At 36.1% G+C, this 20,170-nt stretch overlaps 1 protein-coding gene across 3 annotated transcripts in view; it reads left to right on the top strand.

Moving 5' to 3' along the window:
* MKLN1 (muskelin 1) overlaps positions 1 to 20,170 on the top strand; it is a 306,882-nt gene that overhangs the window by 223,914 nt on the left and 62,798 nt on the right. For all 3 annotated transcript variants that reach the window (XM_082694003.1, XM_082694002.1, XM_082694001.1), the window contains exons 8-9: positions 2,593 to 2,658; positions 11,658 to 11,770. In XM_082694003.1, coding sequence (XP_082550129.1) covers positions 2,593 to 2,658; positions 11,658 to 11,770 — 179 coding nt within the window. The remainder of the gene's footprint in view (positions 1 to 2,592; positions 2,659 to 11,657; positions 11,771 to 20,170) is intronic.

Genomic DNA, 20,170 nt, shown 5'->3' with positions numbered 1-20,170 from the left:
TATGCAGATACGAATGAAAACTAGTGTAGTAACCCTGATAAAAATAAATACTGATACAGGTAACTCTCTGAGGGATTTACATTGAGTACCACAGTGAGTTTGGAGCCTTAAACGCTGGGACTCATGTTTCCTTCTTTGAGCTGTCGACCTTAGAGGGTATTGATCAAAACTTAAAAATCTGATCTAGCGCATAGTCTTCTCCATTGATCCATTTTTTTATACAGAGGAAAGTATTTGTCACTTCTTTTTTTTTTTTTTTTAAGATTTTATTTATTTATTTGACAGATCACAAGTAGGCAGAGATGCAGGCAGCGGGGGGAAAGCAGGCTTCCCTCTGAGCAGAGAGCCCGATGTGGGGCTCAATCCCAGGACCCTAGGATCATGACCTGAGCTGAAGGCAGTGTCTTAACCCACTGAGCCACCCAGGCGCCCCTTTTGTCACTTCTTGATCTTGACTCATTGCTTTGCCAGATGTTAATGTAGTGGAAAGTGTAGCGATTGTTTAGTGCAATTACTTGCATTAAGGGAAGGTAATTCTGTGGATGTTTAGCTTTTTTCTGACAGTCTTCATAAATTGCTAAGCACTTCTCTTAAATTGGGAGAAAGGTCTTCCCTGATATTGTTAAACATTAATATTCTAGAGAAAATTGCTTATGAACCTCCATAATTTCTGTTATTCAGACATCATTTCTCCTGCTTTCTCAGTCATTTTTGAGATTATTTTTGTCAGAGAAGCACATGCTGTAGCAGACAGATTATAATTGTGTATTTGAAAACTAATGGGTTAAATATATAAAATGTAAACTTCTTGACAGTAAATTTATTTTAGTTTCTTATTCTGTTCTTGAAAGTGGCAACGTGGGGGAAGAAGGAAGACAAAGATAAAACTTCAGTGATAACGAGCAGTGAAATCTTAACTATATTGGAACGGAGAAAGAATTTACGGAGAACTTCTGAATGAGAAGTCTTTGAATACAGTAGTAATGGGTTGAGTGTTTCAGTTTGGCATGATATTTTCTCTATATAAGAACTGACATTTCAGGGGCACCTTGGTGGCTCAGTGGGTTAAAGCCTCTGCCTTAGGCTCAGGTCATGATCCCGGGGTCCTGGGATCCAGCCGTGCATCGGGCTCTCTGCTCAGCGGGGAGCCTTCTTCCCCCTCTCTCTGCCTGCTTCTCTGCCTACTTGTGATCTCTGTCTGTCAAATAAATAAATAAATAAATAAATAAATCAATCAATCAATCAATCTTTAAAAAAAAAAAGAGAGAGAGAGAGAGAGAACTGATATTTCAGTATTTTTCATAGTACTCCAGTGAAATTAGTAAAAACTTAGATGGTCCCTGTTTTACCTAGGAGAAAGCTGAGACATGGAAAATTATTAGCCAAAGTAATGTATTTTAGTTAATAGGGGAATAATAAAGAAAACCTTAGGTTTTCTGTTTTATATCAGGACAGACATTAGAATCCTGCAATTTGTTGAATCATTGAAATGAAGTTGTATCTTTGTTTATATTAAGATTTGGTATAAGGTAAGATTAAATACAAGTTGAACAGCAGTTCTACAGAAGTTTAAAAGTTTCCCTGATCATATTTCAAACTGCCTGTTAAGCTCCATCATGGAAATAGGAATCAAAAGGAAGTAAATCTTAAACTTCTTGCTCAAAAATGTGCTGTACTCAAAATAGTTGGTAAGTTATGTGATAATATAAATTAATACAAAACTTGATAACATGTTGGTTTTCGGTAGCTTAGTTGTATGAACTTTTTTTTAGTCTTTTTGTTTTGTTTTTCAAGATCTTTATTTATTTGACAGAAAGAGAGATCAGAAGTAGGCAGAGAGGCAAGCAGAGAGGGTGGGGGAAGCAGGTTCCCTCCTGAGCAAGGAGCCCAATGTGGGATTTGATCCCAGGACCCTGGGATCATGACCTGAGCCAAAAGCAGATGCTTAACCAACTGAGTCACCCAAGCGTCCCAGTTGTATGAACTTTAAAACTGCTCATTATACTAGGTATAATTAGGTATGCTTGGAATATAGACCTGAGATCTAATTCTGTAACTGCTTTCCACCTTCACTTTGTCATGCCATTTGTTTTTTGTCTAATGTTTTTGTGGAATATCCTACCTTCTTGCTGATATGGCACTGGTCATAAATATATTAAAAATAGCTCCCGGAGCGCCTGGGTGGCTCAGTGGGTTAAGCCGCTGCCTTCCGTTCAGGTCATGATCTCAGGGTCCTGGGATCAAGCCCCACATCGGGCTTTCTGCTCAGCAGGTAGCCTGCTTCCCTTCCTCTCTCTCTGCCCACCTCTCTGCCTACTTGTGATCTCTCACTGTCAAATAAATAAATAAAATATTTAAAAAAAAAAAAAATAGCTCCCTGTTGCATTAATAGCCTGAAAGCATTGGAAAAAAGGGTAATTATTATAAACACAGTTATATTATTTCTTTTGAGTCTTTTTATTTGCTTTTAATGTTGAAAGAATAAATATGTGTTAGTTTTACTACTCGTTGTAGACTTATGAATGCTGTTACTCTGGATTTCCAGTTATTCTGTGTTACTCTTTTTAAAGAACATATTTGTTTCTTCTTCAGGTGATGGAGAGGATAACCGACCAGGAATGAGAGGGGGCCATCAGATGGTTATTGATGTTCAAACAGGTAAGGAATATTTGCTGTGGAAACCAATACTTTTAAAAGTTATGCATTCTAAAATATCAGCTAAGCACAAAGATACTTCTTCCATTCATTGCAGAGGTGAAATTTTATCAGACATATAGCCAAGTAGCAAAGAAAATAGAAGATTAGTCACAGGTTTAACATAAACAACGTAATAACACATGAGGGAAGGGAGGCTGCTGCACAATTGAAACTAGGTAACCTCAAAGAAATGTGCGGCCCTTTCCCTTTGTGAGTGTGTGTGGGTTTATATATGTTCGAATCTTTTAGTAAACTGTAGAGTACCTCTGGATTTTTCAGTGCACTTCTATCTTAATGCCATAATATGGGAATTACTGCAAGAGAATTAAGATATTTTTCAAGAGCGAATATCAAATTAAGTAGCTTAATTGTTGATAATTTCACTAATTGCTTAAGACTGTTCACAAACTTATAAATAATTTGTTATATCTACTTCTTTTCGCCTTTTAGACTTTATTCTATATCTTGGTACAAAAAATTTTACTTAGGTTTCTGCAGCCTCAGACAGCTTAGGTACCATTGTATTTAGAGGTTACTGCTAAAATTATAGTAGGCTTTAAGTTACTATCTGGAAAAGTGAATAATAAGAATTCAGTATAATTTTACTTTATTATTTGGTTTTAGAATACTTTATTTCAGGGAGTGCCAATATCCATTCAAGTAATATTTTGCTTTTACTTTTTTCTGTTACTGTGTTAATGCTGACTTATAGTGCCTCAGGAGTAATTTTTGTTGACTCACATCATGAAATAAAAATAAAAATCACAATGCCGATAATAATCTTATGGGCATTAATATATTTTCACAAATGTTTTGTAAGTAACAAGGAGAGAAGTCACGATATCTCTCTGAAAATTAACTGCTAAAATATTATAGTAACCTGTGAGCTGGTTTAGGAGTATTACTAGTTTCTTTGTAGAAGAGACTCATTTAGGGTATCTGAACTTGCTCCCCTAATTAATGTTGGTCTATTTTCCCAAATCCTTTCCCTCCCACAAATACAGGTTCAACCATAGGCATCCTTTCTTCTTCTTCTTCTTCTTCTTTTTTTTTTTTTTTTGGCATCCTTTCTTCTGAGAGTCCAATAAATACACATAGGCGTTAATTCTTTTTTTTTTTAAAGATTTTATTTATTTGAGAGAGAGCGAAAGTGAGCTCAAGCAGGGGAGGAGGAGAGGGAGAGGAAGAAGCTGACTCCTCTCTGAATAGAGAGCCCAACATGGGGTTGGCTCTTAGGACCCTGAGATCATGTCCTGAGCCGAAGGCAGACGCTTAACTAAGCCACCCAGACGCTCCATGTTGTTGGATGTATTCTAATATATTTAAAAATTTTTGGTGATTCCACTTATTCTTTTCTGGTATATAAACTGTGTTTCTTTAAGGCCATAGTTGTCATTACCTTGGGATCAAGATAGAAAAGTTAAATGTTATAAGGAGTTTTGCATTCTTTTAGGCAACATTTGATGCTTTCCAAGTTTAATTTGCATGCAGAGCAGAATTTGGAGTATCTTCGGATTTGTTCTTTACAAATCTATTTCTATTATAAAACCATTAATAGCATCAGTTACCAAGGATTTTTCATATACTTTATCATGTCTATACCAGAGCCCTATTATAACTGCTACCATGAGGTTGATCTTGGTCATCTTCAGAGAGATCATATTCATTGTAAATCTTTGAGAGAACTTTTTCTAGTCCAGTCCTACTGACATAGCAATCAAATATAATGGTTGAGGGTTTAGTTTGTGAGAAGGGGGTGTATGTGTTAGACATACCTGGGTTTGAATCCTGACTTTACCACTCACTTTTTGATCATGAATGAGTTATTATGATGATAAAAAATGGGAAGAATAAGTTATTGGGAGAGTTAAATAATGTATTTTGTATATAATGTGTATATTATTTATGTAATTGTATTTTTATGTGCAGTATTACTATACTTGTATATACTGATGGGCTTTGTTGAGAGAGTTTTATGTAAGTCTAGAGACCTTTTTAATCCTTGGTTTCTGTTTTTGACAGACTCTCACAGTGGAAATAATTTAAAACAACTTGAAAAGTAGTGTTGAGGGGAAAAAATAACTGACCCATAATCCCACATTTTAACTAACCAGTGTTATTTTAATATATTTGCCTCATCTTTTATCTGTGTTGTCCTCACTGATATTTTAGAGAGGAAGGGAAACCATAAATATATTTGTAAGATTTGTGGGGGGAAAAAAATTTAGAATTTTGCTGATAAGGATTAGATGGAGTTAGTAGTAAAGAATGACTTTCCCCGAGTAGAGTCTGAAGAACCTAGAAGTTTTATCTTTATAAAGCTGATGCCAGAGTAGTGAAACATAATAGAAAGACCCAGTCATTATTTTAAGTATTCGTTTTAAGGATTTCCAGAGCAAGGGCTCTTAATCTGGTGAAGTTATATACAAAATTTTGTTTGTGTGTATGTTTTCCTAGGAAGAGAATCTATGAATTCAGATCATCAAAAGGAATCTTAACTCAAAAAGTTAAGAAGAACTTCACTAGTGTAAAACTTCATTTCATCTTTGAAGTGGCTTATATTTCAAAGCAATTACTGCTTCTCGGTATTTCGTGTATCTTGTTTTCTTAAAAATATAATGGTAGCTAAATTCTCCCCCCCCCCCGCCTTTATAGTTTTTTCCATTTTGCTACAGCTCTAAAGGTAGAGTAACAATTTGGAAAAATACTTGATGGTATAAATTTTACTATTTAATTTCAGAGCTTTTTGTCATCCTAAGTGAATTCTATCATTTATACCATGTTAGAGAAGAAATGTAGTATTTTGTCCTATTCATGTGTTGGTCAGTTTTATTGAGTATAATCCCTATACCTGGCACCTCTCCACTTCCGTTCTTCAACTCTGGGTAAAATAAGGCAGATAGAAAGAAAGAAAAGATATGTCTATTCTATTTCAGTGTGGAAGTCTGTTTAGATGAAAATTTACCAGGCAATTCTTTGTTGGGTGGTAACTCTCATTGAATTTTGAGAATCTGTAGTGCCACCTTTTTTCCTCTCTCAGGAAAGGTAGTAAGACTCAGGGAAAATCCCAGTATTTGGTATCTACAAAAGAAATTAAAGGAGTGTTGCTTGTCACTTGGTAGAGCCCTTCTATGAAAATCTGAACCTTTGACTGTTCTGTACTCATTATATGAAAGTGCTTGTTTTCTTGCTTCTTTCTTCCTTTCTTCCTCCCCCCCCCCCACAGTGCCATATATAGGTTTTCCTTAAATTCCTTAAACTTTTGAAGGAAATAGGTGAATATGGATTTTAGTTGTTAATTACAAACATATGCATTTGGCTGTTTCTTTAGCTACCGGTTATTGAATCTTTTTTCTACCATATAGTTATCAGAAAGGAATTCTAGAAATACAGCCTTAATTAAGAATACAAAGAATAGGGGCACCTGGGTGGCTCAGTGGGTTAAGCCTCTGCCTTTGGCTCAGGTCATGATCTCAGGGTCCTGGGATCAAACCCCACGTGCCTCTCTGCTTGTTTGTGATCTGTCTGTGAAATAAATAAACAAAATCTTTAAAAAAAAATACAAAGTATATTGAAAAAAAAGACATATGTATGATATATGATGTATATTGAATTCAACCAAAGGATCAGTCTCTAGATTTATAATCATAGCTTTATGTAAAAATACAGTTCTGTTTATTTTTTTTTTTTTTAAGATTTTTCTTTATTTATTCGACAGAGATCCCAAGTAGGCAGAGAGGCAGGTGGAGAGGGGCGGGGGGAAGCAGGCTCCCCGCTGTGCTGAGAGCCCGATGCGAGACTCGATCCCAGGACCCTGAGATCATAATCCAAGCCACCCGGGCGCCCCTGTAGTTCTGTTTAAAAAGGGAGACAGATGAATCTAGTTGATAACCTGCTGGGTCATAAGAGTTAGGGGAACGGCTGAAGAAGGTAAGGCTAAAGAACATGTAAAATAGCTTTTTCCTTCTAGTTCATTCCTCTCTTCAAAATTCTCATGTCAGTTTAAGGTCTTACCAAATGTATTTTCAGAAGGACTAAACTCTTGAATATCAAATGTCCTGACAGGGTTTCATTTTTATCTTGAATATAAATTTGTGTCTCTTAAAACTTTTTTTCCATTTCATTTGTTTTTATCTAGGTGTGTGTATTAAACTAAGAATTAAGTTAACCTCCTTCAGTATCCTTTTAACTCTTCTCCTACCTCTTCTTTTTGACACATAAATTTTGTTTAACATTGGGTCCATGCTGTATGAGTGTATAGTATTTGTATTCTATACTGTTTGGAGGTGGAAACATGGATTTAATTATGAAAATAGTGTGCCATCTTGTGGAGGATTATTCAGTCAGCACAGTCTGATTTACCCATAAGAGTCAGAGTAGAAGGATAGATCTTACAGTTGGACTCATAAAATAAAAAGCCTACTTTTTTGTGCTGAATGGTATAAAGACACTGATGTGTTAATATTTCTACCTTATTCTTAGTATATATGAGATGTGTATTGCTGGTACCCAAAAGAATGTGGTTGAAGTTTAGTTTTTGTGGCCTCAGAAATGACAGATTGACTCACTGGTTGATGATTGATTCATTAGTCTCAGAATGAAATTGGTTTGACATTTTGAACATAGGCTATTAACTGGTCACTTCATTTCCAGTCCCTCTATTTTGCTGGCTTCTCCTTCTCGGGCAAGTCCTATGATGCTGCAGGTTCAGAGCTGGCCTTGTTACAGCTTTCTGCTTGGGATCTTCTGAAGCTATTCCATGTCTGTAGAGTTGATTTCAAAGCCTTTATATTGTCATTTAACCCCTTCCACAGTCTGGCCACTACCTGTCTTTTTAACCTCATTACTACCTGGTACTTTCTGTGTTCTTTTAAATTGAACAGTGCATTTACTCTTCACAGAGTTTTAACCGCTTTGCATGCATTATGTAATTTAATTCTCAGAGTAGCTTTATGAGCTAGGTGCTGTGGTGTGCCATTTTGGACATGAGGAAACCAGGGGTTAAGGAAAGCAGTGGTGGTTATGCAGCCATGGTGGTAGAACTACAGTTCTGTCAAGATCTGCCTGACTTTAGAGACCATGTGTTTTACAGCATTTTTCATGTGGGGTGCCTGGGTGGCTCAGCTGGTGAAGCGACTGCCTTCAGCTCCATCATGATTCCAGAGTACTGGCATCGAACCCCGTGTCAGCTCCTTGCTCAGCAAGAAGCCTGCTTCTCCCTCTCCCTCTACCCCTCTGCTCCGGTTCTCTCTCTCACTCATGCTCAGTCTCTCTCAAATAAAATCTTTTAAAAAAATTATAAATAAAACATTTCTCATATGTTTTTCTGTCTCTGTGCCTTTGTTATACTTTTTACCATGCTTGAAATGTTCTGTCTCCCTTTCTGGCAACAGAACCACCTTCTCTCTCTCTCTCTCTCTCTCTCTCTCTTTCTGGCAACAGAACCACCTTCTCTCTCTCTCTCTCTCTCTCTTTTTTAAAGATTGATTTAATTATTTAGAGAGATAAAGAACATACATGTGAGTGGGGGGGGGGGCAGAGGGAGAGAATCTCAAGCAGACTCTCCACTGAGCATGGAGCCCTTCCGGAGACTCCCATCTCCTGACCCTGAGATCATGACCTGAGCCAAAATCAAGAGCCTGACACTTAACCAACTGAACCCCCACCCCAGGTGCCCCCAGAGCCACCTTCTGATGCATACATAGGTCAGATCCCTCCTTTCTTGAGTCCCGGTAGGTATACTCTCTTCCCTCTATTGAACTCAGATGGTGCTTTTTACCTTTCTTATGGCATTCAATCTGCCCTGCCTTGTGGTGATTTATGTACTTGTGTTACATTCTTGATTAGATTGTAAGCTCCTTGAAGATAGGGACTGTCTGCTTTCTTTTCTGTATAATACCTTGTCAGTTCAGACTAGTCCTGGGAAAACATCGACTGAACATTCCTCTGAGTGCTGGGGGAAATGGAGAGCCACAACAGCCTATGTGCCTTTAAGAAAAAAAATACGGAGAAAGGGCTGCTGCTTGAAGAGGACTGTACTGCCCAGGGATGTACGTGAATTGTTACATAACCGATAAGCATGAGAATGGACCCTGTTGCAAATAATGTTTTCTTTTTTCTCTTTTCCTTACTTTTTTCTTACTACAGTTCTCTCCAGTTATTTCTGTAATCTTTAAAAGTTTTTGATATCCTTTATGCATTAAATTATACTTTCGCTTATGTTTATTTCTAGATAATATTTCATCTCTGAATGATTTAACTTAAATGATTAGATGATTTAATTAAAATTTTGTCATGCATTTTATTCAGGTATGTCAAAAGGTCCTGTTTCCATCCGATTCATTCAATTTTACTATTAAACTTCAACTGCAACTACAAAGCATTCAAAGACAAGAATGACATCTTGGATTAATTCCATTGGGATGCTTGCTCTCTGCCAGATTTTATTTTGCTCAGCTATCAATGAGGCTGTTGTGGAAATGTGGGTTTTCTTTGCTGTGAGAATTTATGCGTACAAAGAGACCTGCTTTTCAGAAAGAACATTGAGAACCCAGAGCCCAAGAGGAAGGGTTATTAAAGTTAATGAACCAGGGTAACCTTATCCAGAGGGTACCCAGAAACACTATAAAACAAAAGGTCAATTGCTATTGCTATTTTAGTTATATACCCTCCCTCTACTGGGTTAATTGCCATTATAGTGAGGCCTTGGCAAATAATTTTTAAGCCAGATGAAAATTCTTCAATTTTTTTTTTTTTCCTGTAAAACTTGAAGTATCTGGTACTACTGCATGCCATTTGGGAGACAGAATGTTACTTAACTAATGGTAATGGATTATTTCATAGTTCTGAGATATGATAGTTTTTTAACAGTTTCAAATAATTGCCATTATTTTACCTATGTACAGAGCTCAGAAAGTTCTAGGTACTGAGTTAGTCATAGAATTGGATACAATAATTTTGTTTTTGTTGAGTCTGTGGCCCTTAGTAACTACAGAGTATTTTTTTATTTTTGTGCATGTTTTAGAGATAGAAATGCTGTCTGATAGCCTTCAGAATGTCTTAATGAAACTTACATCTGAAGAACACCACCACACTGAGTTTTGTAAGTGAAAAAACTAAGACCCAGGGGGCTTATGTGGCATGTATTTGATTTAATTACCCAGTTAACACTAGAACTCAATCCTGTTCCAATGGTATGTTCTTACCCAGAGGCATTGTTTTGATTTCCATAGCTTCTGGGCATAGAATAGCATATTTCGGGGGCCTGGGTGGTTCAGTTGCTAAGTGTCTGCCTTCGGCTCAGGTCATGATCCGTAGGTCCTGGGACCAAGCCCCTCATCAGGCTCCCTGCTCAGTGGGAAGCCTGCTTCTCCCTCTCCCATTCCCCCTGCTTGTGTTCCTCCCTCTCTCACTGTCTCCTTTTCTGTGTATAATAAATAAATAAAATCTTTTTTTTTTTTTTTTAAAAAGCACATATCACTTAGAAAATTCACTTAGAGTTTGAAATTCTATGAAAATATGACAAAAAGCTCTATGAATGGCAATAATTTTCTTAATGATGTTACAGTATTTCTAGGTGCACTTTGAATTGTTGCTGTTCATGGTGGGACCTAACTTAGATGACAGTCTCCACATAAATAGGCCTAGGTCATGCTGATTAGTGTGTAGATAGCTTTACAATGTTCCTATATGTCTACTTAACCTTTTTTTAAAGAGGGGCACATGGCTGACTCAATTGTTAGAGCATATGACTCTTGATCTTGTAGTCATGACTTCAAACCCCATGTTGGGTACAGAATTTACTTTTAAAAAAGGAAAGAAAGAGGGGCACCTGGGTGGCTCAGTTGGTTAAGCATCTGTCCTCAGCTCAGGTCAAGATCTTAGGGTCTTGAGATCGAACCCCACAGTGGGCTCCCTGCTCAGCAGGAAGTCTGCTTCTCCCTCTCCCTCTGCTCCTCCCCACTGCTTGTGCTCTCTATCTTTCTCAAATAAATAAAATCTTAAAAAAAAAAAAAAAGGGAATGTTGTAACTTTTAAAAAATAATTGGTGGGCTTGTGTAACTAGTAGACATAAGATATTTCAGTGGGGGGAAATATTTGAAGAAAGGAAAGGCACTATTATAAAGAAGGAGGTGGATGATAACTGCGTTATTACCCCACTATTCATGGGGCAAGAAATCAGTTTTGTTGCAGTGAAGCAGTCCATGGATATAATAGACATTTCAGAGTTAGAAGAAACCAAATTTTCAAGATACCTAGGATGACTTAAATGTTGACTTCTGAGGGGTTAAGCCTACCATAGTGTATTTGGAAAAGATTTCCCCAGTTTTCCATGGGAATGCCAAGGCTGTACATCACCTTATTCTTCAGGTGTCTAGCTTTAACTCAAAGCTAGTGTTAATCTTTGTTTTTGATATTTCAATAGAGGGAAAACAGTTTTAATGTGAAGTTTTTTTCAGAAATAGCTAGATGTTTTTATGTTCTATTGTAGACCTTATTGTCTTTTGGAATTTTTCTTTCTCTCTCTCTTTCTCTTTCTTTCGTCCTTTCTTAACCATCTGAAGCTGCATTGCTAAGAAGCTGCTGTATGTAAATTTTTTGTGGCCTAGCACAGAAACTCCTAAACTGGCAGCACATGCAGTTCACTCTGGATACTTGAAAAAATGCAGACTCTTTTTACCCACTCCAGACCTATGAAAGAATCTCGGGGAATGTCTCTATGTTACTTGTATTTTTATAAATCTCTCAAAATAGTAGTTCTGCAGCAGCCTTTCATATAACTGTGTATAGGAGATACTAGCCTAGTATATATTTTGAAATATTACCCATTTACAAATTTCATTTTTAACCTTATTTAGATGTGCCTTAAGTGGTCTTAAAAACAATGGCTACGTCTGGGTGCCTATATTTAAATTTTATCCTTAAGGGGTTTTTTATACATATTTTTCTAATTTTCATAGAGACCGTTTATTTGTTTGGTGGCTGGGATGGAACACAAGATCTTGCTGACTTCTGGGCGTACAGTGTGAAGGAGAACCAGTGGACATGTATCTCTAGAGACACTGAGAAAGAGGCAAGTTCTCAGACTTTTCATCCATCTGTATGACGATAGGGGTATGGGTGTACCCTTCTTTTTCTGGATGATTTGTATTCTTTTCTGTATCCATAGTAGAGGCAGAAGAATTTGTGGTAAACAAGTTTGGTTTAAGTATTCTTGAATTTCTCGCTTCTATAACTGGTTCTTCAACTACTGGTGCATGAAGGAATCTATTTCATAGAGAAAATAGAAATGGGTAACAAATATAATGGTAGTTTTTAACTACTTTAGTCTGGAAATGCAACTGTGTAATCTTTTTTTCTCATGTTCCTGTTACCTCTACTTTTATTCCGAGTGATCATCGTATTTTGATTTCCTCTGGGAGAAAATGTGCTTTTAATGGCCTTACCTTTCACTATTTTGGTTCCTTACTATTTGACTATATATCAGTTTTCACAAATGATACATATTTTATTTTTGACTAAAATTGTATTCACATGTGTGTCTGTCAGTACAAACATAAAGCATTTCCTTAGTGAATAAGGTAGCTTGGATTTATGGCTTTGGATTATGTAAGTGCACAATTATACACTACTATAAAGCAAATGTTAATACATTTATTCTTTCTAAATCTTTATAGAATTTTTTGTTGTACCTTCCATCTAAGCTGTTTCAGATTACAAGATGAAAAATAAATTTAACAAAATGATGGGGAGCTGAAAATGAAAAGTAAGGGAAAAGACCTAATTGAAAACCCACTGCTTTTAATGTAGAATGACCATTTCAGAAAGATCAGTGCTGTCTTTAATTGTAGGAAATTGGATTCTGCTTAGTCAGCATGTTCCCATGATTAATTTGGGTAGTTTTTATCTTTTCAAAGGTATCTTAAATTCTATTTGTTATCCCTGTGAAAATATGTAAAAATGCCCTTTGTCTTTCAGTATTAAAGTACTATTTTCTGAAGTGATTATTGGTATCTTCAACAAAAACAGAGATCTAAAAAAATTCCTAACTTATTTCTTTTAAACTATTATAAATCTAAGTTGATTGCATCTATAATTATTCTTGCAGTAAGTCTAGGATTTAACCTGAAATCCTCCTCCTTCATTGAATATGTCTAATTAGCGCATAAGTTCCAACAGTTCTAGCACCCAATATTGCATTTCAGATTCTTTTCTGCTCTACTCCTTTTGGCACCAATTCCAACACTGTGGTTTCTTTCGTAAACTTTTGCCTCCACTGTTAATCTGCTCTCTATTTTCTGTTCATTAAAAAACATATCTGGGGACACCTGGGTGGCTCAGTTGGTTGAGCAGCTGCTTTGGTTCAGGTCATGATCCCAGCATCCTGGGATCAAGTCCCACATCGGGCTCTTTGCTCGGCGGGGAGCCTGCTTCTCCCTCTGCCTCTGCCTGCCATTCTGTCTGCCTGTGCTCGCTCGCTCTCCCTCTCTCTCTCTGATAAATAAATAAAATCTTAAAAAATAAAAAAACATATCTGGCCATGAGACACTTGCTTAAACCTATGGTTAGCTTCGGTCCCTGTTTCACTTACTCTTACATTCCATCTATTCCAAGCACCCCCCAAACCTCAGTAGCATATAGCAGGCGGTGTTTATTTTGTTGAGGAGTCTACAGATTGGTGCGCCATTCTTTTGGTATTGGCTTGACTCGTTCATGTGTTCGCAGAGTCAGCTGGCTGTCAGCTAGCCTAGGATAGCTTCAAGCGGGGATTACTTGGCTCTGTTCTACATAGTTGCTCACCTTCCTGTTGGCGAGCTGGGGCTTGTTCTCATGTCAGGGTCCAGGCCTGCAAGGAGAAAAGGTAGACATGAGCACTCCACTAAATTTGGTATTGTCTCATAGGCCAAAGGAAGTCATATGGGCAAGACTAGAGTCACTGTATGGTGAGGGGCACTATCAAAGGGCATATATACAGAAAGTATATACTTTCAGAAAGTATATACTAGCAGCAGTAATCATAATGATAAGGCAATTTATCAACCTTAGTTCCTTTGGCTTAGATTATAAATTTCAAATTTCTCATCATAATTTAGTCCCCGTTTACCTGTCTTGCCTCATCTCCTGAGTTTATGTGCCGGCCACACCTTTAGTTGCTGGAATTCAGCTTTCTCACCTGATGGTCCCTTGGCAATAATGTATTTTTCTGTTTGAAATTAAAAGAGGGCTCCTCTTCCCATGCACCCAGCTCTTAGAAACACTTATTCTTAAAACTCAGTTCAGACTTTCTTGGGGAAACCTTTCTTGACTTTTCCACATAGAATCAGAAGCTTCCTTTGGTGTGCCTTCACACCACTTACCTTTCAGTGGGTAACTAAAATGATTAGTTCACATTTCTGTTCCCTGACTTAGACTCTGTGCATGAATTATGTTTATTTGTTAGTGAGCAAATAGGTGAGCTAAATTAAATGAAAAGTTAATGCTGGAGAAAAGCATGGGAAGATAAATACAAAATCAGGAGAGTAGCTATTTTGGCAAGAGAGAAGGGTAGTTTACAGGGGAACTCTAAGGTCATATTAATGTTCTACTTATGAAATGTGGCGTGGGTTTATTTTTATATCACTTACATGTTACATTTAAGTAATGTTTGGAATGCAATTAATAAGTATTTTAAAGTTGGGGTGCCTGGGTGGCTCAGTGGATTAAGCCTCTACCTTCAGCTCAGGTCATGATCTCAGGGTCCTAGGATCGAACCCCGCATCGGGCTCTCTGCTCAGCAGGGAACCTGCTTCCCCCTCTCTCTCTGCCCGCCTCTCTGCCTACTTGTGATCTCTCTCTGTCAAATAAATAAATAAAATCTTTTTAAAAAATAAATAATTATTTTAAAGTAGTACTGGAAAAATGTAGAAATTACTTTGATGAGAAGACTTTGTTTCTGTTATTTTGAAGTTCGTGGTGACTCAGTACTGGAGTTCAGATTCATTATGGCTTATTACTGCTTTCTTCCTATAGATGCCTAAAAACCTTTTGTTGATCTTTCTATGAAATATATGGTAATAGTGTATGGCTCTGGCATAAATATTCATTCCTTCCAAAATTGACAGTTAATATTTCATATATCTCGTTTTATTTTCTATACTAGTGAGTACAAGTTACTGTTTGATGATACCCCAGGGCCTGTGTTTCAAAACCATGATACAAAATTAAGAAACAAAATTAAGAAGCAGTATTAGTTTAATTCACTTTAATTTATTTAAATATGTATCTAAAAGCACATTTAGGAGATAGATAGGTAATAGAATGACTCAGCTCTTAAAGAGAGTAATTACTTTAAATATATATATATATATATATATATATATATATATGCAAGTAAGTTTTTATAAATGTTTTAAACAAATATATTTTTCTTTAGTTTGCATTTTTATAAATTTCTTTAATGTCAGGTTTTGTAGAGGACAGCTAGATTCTCCTCTCTGCTTCTGTGTTTAATTTCTTGTAACACGTTGCTTTCTGTGAAATATATGAAGAAAATTGGACCTCACATGGTTACGTTTTTTTGGAAAGGAGAGTATTTAATACCCTTTTCAGATATTTGCACATGGTCTATTTTGATCTCATATCCCAAATTGACAAGTGGTTCTTTCTTAAAGGTGATTGCATTATAGACTCTGAAACCATATTGGCTAATGTTTTATATTGATACATTCAAATCCATTGTTGATCTTGGTTTTTGAATGGGTCTTCTACCCATGCATGGTTTTTTTTTTAACCCATGTGTTGGTCACTTGAAAACTACTGGTTTCCTGAGTTCTGCATATCTTCCAGTTGTTGACATTTTATATACACTATCAAAAACCCTATATTTGTTAATATTACTATCAGTTTCATTAGAAGAGTCTTCTAAGAGTTGGGAAGGTGTCAGAATCACAATAGCAGGTCGCAGTTTTAAAAATTCTAATTTTTGCTTAAAAACAAATTTTAAATTTTAAAATTTGCTTTTATCATTGGCAACAAATTTTGTCAGTTGTTTTCCTTCAAAATGACATACTAACTTCATTCATTTTTCAGAGAATGTCTGTCATAACCATTATGTCTGAATAACTATACTTGGATTGTTAGTTTTCTTTCACATAAATATCGTGTTCCATGGAAAAAGCAGCTAGGTCAGCATGTAACTCAGTCACATAGGTGCATTTCCTTGAAATAACCACCATACATCAAGTAGCACTGTTTTATATAAAGTTTTCTAAATCTTTTTAATGTTTGGCTTAATAGAAGGCAGCTGGATTTATATCTGCTTCTGTATCCAATCTGTTATTATATCAAAAGTCATGTTACCTCTGGAAAATTTCGTGTACACTCATAAGAGAGTAAGAATGGAGAGACACATTTTTAGTGGTATTTTTTTTTTAAACCTGATTCTGTGGACTCTCCAAAGTGTCTTGGAAATCCCAGACTCCCCCTGAGAACTGCTACTTTAATTTAATCCACAGACCCTTTTCGGCTATAGACACTTAACCATGTAATACCTCAGTAATGTCCTTTATAGGTGTCCCACTGTCATTCCCAACCTCCATCCCTGACCAGGACTCAGTTCATGATCATGCATTGCATTTCAATGTCATGTGTCTTTAGTCCCCTTTAGTCTGGAATTGTTCTCACTCTTTCCTTATCCTTCTTGATCTTGACATTTTTGAAGAACACAGAGTAGTTATTTTGTAGACTATCACTCACTTGGATTCATTTCTTGTTTCCCTAGGATTGGATTTAGGTTGAGCATTTTTAGCACAAATGCCATGTGAATGACATTGGGTCCTCCTTAAAATATCGTATTAGGAGGCACATTATATCAGTTTGTCTGTGTTACCTTTGATCACATGGTTAAGGAGAGTGCCCTCCAAATTTTTCCCTCTATAATTGATATATAGTTTGTGGGAGGACGTTTTGAGGTATGCTATTACTCATCAAACTTTCACCCTTGATCATCCATTGATAAAACTACTATAGCTTTTCCCAGAGTGATTGTACCATTTAATATTCCTACTAGAAATTTATGAGAGTTTTTTGCTCCCTGTCTTATTCCCTGTTGAATTGTTTTGGCATCTTTGTCAAAAACCAACTGATCATATAAGTCATGTCTCTTTTGGAATACCCTATCCTGCTCCATTATCTTTTGGTCTGTTCATATATCACTGTGACATTCCTTGAGGTCGGGTAATGTGAGACCTCTTTATTCTTCTTCCCAAAAATGCATTCTTTCTTCTACTTATTGTGATTTCTTTTTAAAAATTATAAATGTTAGAATCATACTGTCAATTTATAAAACTGTTGGGATTATGATTGGGAATGTCTTAAATCTATAAATCAGTTTGGAGAGATTTGATGTCTTAATAATACTGTCTTCTAATCCATGAACATGGTTAAATCTCCATTTATTTCAGTCTTCATTCCTTGTCAGTAGTCTTGGAGTTTTTAGATAGAAGGTTTTAGATATTTTTATTAAATTAGTCCTAGTATATTTTGGGGGTTTTTTCCATGCTATTTTAAGTGGGACTTAAAAAATGGAGTGCCTGTGGGGCGCCAGGGTGGCTCAGTGGGTTAAGCCTCTACCTCCAGATCAGGTCATGATCCCAGGGTCCTGGGATTGAGGCCCGCATCGGGCTCTCTGCTCAGTAGGTAGCCTGCTTCCCCTTTTCTCTCTCTGCCTGCCTCTCTGCCTACTTGTGATCTCTGTCTGTCAAGTAAATAAGTCTTTAAAAAAAAAAAAAATGGGGGCACCTGGGTGGTTCAGTGGGTTAAGCCGCTGCCTTCGGCTCAGGTCATGATCTCAGGGTCCTGGGATCGAGTCCCGCATCGGGCTCTCTGCCCAGCAGGGAGCTTGCTTCCCTCTCTCTCTCTCTCTCTCTGCCTGCCTCTCCATCTACTTTGATTTCTCTCTGTCAAATAAATAAATAAAATCTTAAAAAAAAAAAAAAATGGGTGCCTGAATGGCTCATTCAGTTAAGTATTAAACTCTTGAATTAAACTCTTGATTTGGGCTCAGGTCAAAATTTCAGAGTCATGAGATCAAGTCCTGCATCAGGCTCTGTGCTAGGCCTGGTGCCTGCTTAAGATTCTCTCGCCCCCTACCCCACCCAAAAAAATTATCTTCTCTTTACTTACTACTAATATAGAGAAGTAAATTGGGGTTTTTAAAAAAATTTTTTTTATAAATTGGGTTTTTAATACTGCTTTCATGTCGTGGCACTTTTCTAAATTTACATACTATTTATAGTTATTTCTTTGTTGATTTCTGAGGATATTTTCAACAAATAGTCATGTCTTCTGTGAATAGAGAAAATTTTATGTCTTCCTTCCTTCTTTTTTTCTGTTATAAGCTTTTATTTTCATTTTTAATGCCTTATTTTGCTGACTTGGACTTCTAGTATAGTGTTAATTAGAAGTCGTGGGGGTGCCTGGGTGGTTCAGTCAGTTAAGCTTTCAACTCTTGATTTCATCTCAGGTCATGACCTCAGGGTTGTGAGATTGAGCCCTGAGTTAGGCTCCGTGCTCAGAGGGGAGTCCCCTTGAGATTCTCTCTCTTCCTCCGCCCCTCCCCCCACTTGTGCTTATGCATTTGCATGTTCTTCATCAAATAAATTAATTTTTTTAATAACAAAAAGTGAAAATACACATCTTATCTTGTTACAGATCCTAGCAAGAAAGCATTAGGTATTTCACCATAAATGAAAATTTAGATTTGGGATTTTTATACATTCTTAACTACATTGAGGACATTCCTTTCTATTCCTCCTTTATTGTGAGTTTCCTCATGAATATGTGTTGAATTTTATCCCATGCTTTTTCTATATAAATAAGATTGTATTTTTTTCCTTTCTTTTAATGTGGTAAATTACCTTGATCAGTTTTCAAAAATAAAATTAACTTTGTATTCCTGAGATAAACCCCCTTTCATTAATAAATACCCTTTTTATATATATTGCATTTTATTTAATAATATTTTGTTAAAGATTAGTTCTGTGTCTGTTCATGAAGTATACTGGTTGCTGATTGCTTGTAAATTGGCTTCAGTGTTCTATTGTCTTCTTAAAGTAAGTTAGGAATATTATTTCTTCCTTTTGTATCTTGATAAAATTTACCATTTATCTAGGAATGGAATTTTCTTTGTGGGAAGAAAATTTTAAATTATTAATTCAATTTTTCAATAGAGTGACTTCAGAATTTTCTCTCTCACCTTGTGTCAGTTTTAGTAAATTTATAATTTTTCAAGGACTCCACATTGACAGGTTTTACCTGTGTTTTTCACAATAGTCCTTTTTTTCTTTTTAACTTCTAGTGAGCCTCTAAGTGATGTTCCTGCTTTCATTTCTCATATTTAGCAATTTGTGTTTTCTCTTCCTTTTTAAAAAATCAGTCTTGCGAATGGTTTACAATTCTATTAATTTTTCATAAAACCAGGTTTGTTAATTGTCTTGATTTTTTTTTCTCTGTTTTCTATTCTCTTGGTTTCTTGTCTTCATTTCCTTTTTTATTCTTAGGGTATAATTTGCTCATCATCATTTTAATAGCACTTCTGCTAAATTCAGCTAAAGCAAGAAGTTCTGTTACCTCCCCTGTTAACTTTCAAATTTCACATTTTAGGATATATGGCATAGATTTATTATATATTATCCTATCTTTGTTTTTGAGATTAATTGTGGAGGACATTCTTTCAAAAAATAGTATTTCTATCTTATCTGCTGGAAAATTTCCTTGACAAAATCTTGAAAAATAAGTCTTAAAATTGTAGTTAGTATGAATACTAACTACAGATACAAATCAGTTTAACATCTGGATTGATAACACTAATGTGAAATTATTCATCCTGTCTAATATATTTATTCATTTAATCTAAATAACAGTGCTAGAGTACACTTTTCATAATACTGCCTTTTTAATGTTCTGTTCTGCTCTAGAAACCCATGATAGCTCTTTATTGCCTGCAAGATTATACCCAGTCTCCTCTGTCAGTCATTGACCAGGTTTCTCTTTCTGCCTTACTCAACTTTCTGCAGTAGGAAATCTTCATTTCTGTCATAACCCCCATTGGATTAAGTCCATTTTTGCTTTTGTTTCACTTATCTTGTGAAAAAAAAAAAACAGTCTGGAATAGTGGAAAGAACATAGTTTTTGGTTCTAGTTACCCTGGGGCTTAGATTTTCTGTCTTACTTCCTAGTTTTGTTACTGTGGACAGATTACTTAGACTCTAAAATGGTAATATTTCAATATGTTATGTGGATTGAATGAAATATGCATATGCATACAGTGTAATAATATGGATAGAATTTAGGAGATACTTAACAAATACTCTCTTTTCCGCATTTCAGCTAATCAGATCCTGCCCAACTAAAGTTCTTTTTTTCCCCTCCTGAACTCTATTTTTAGTTTATGCTTAACTACAGTATTTTTTTTTTAACCTTTTATTCAGTCCAG

Source organism: Mustela nivalis, assembly GCF_964662115.1.
Source record: "Mustela nivalis genome assembly, chromosome: 12".
NCBI lineage: Eukaryota > Metazoa > Chordata > Mammalia > Carnivora > Mustelidae > Mustela > Mustela nivalis.
The sequence above is the reverse complement of the archived record's forward strand: the minus strand, read 5'-3'. Positions and strand labels throughout refer to the sequence as shown.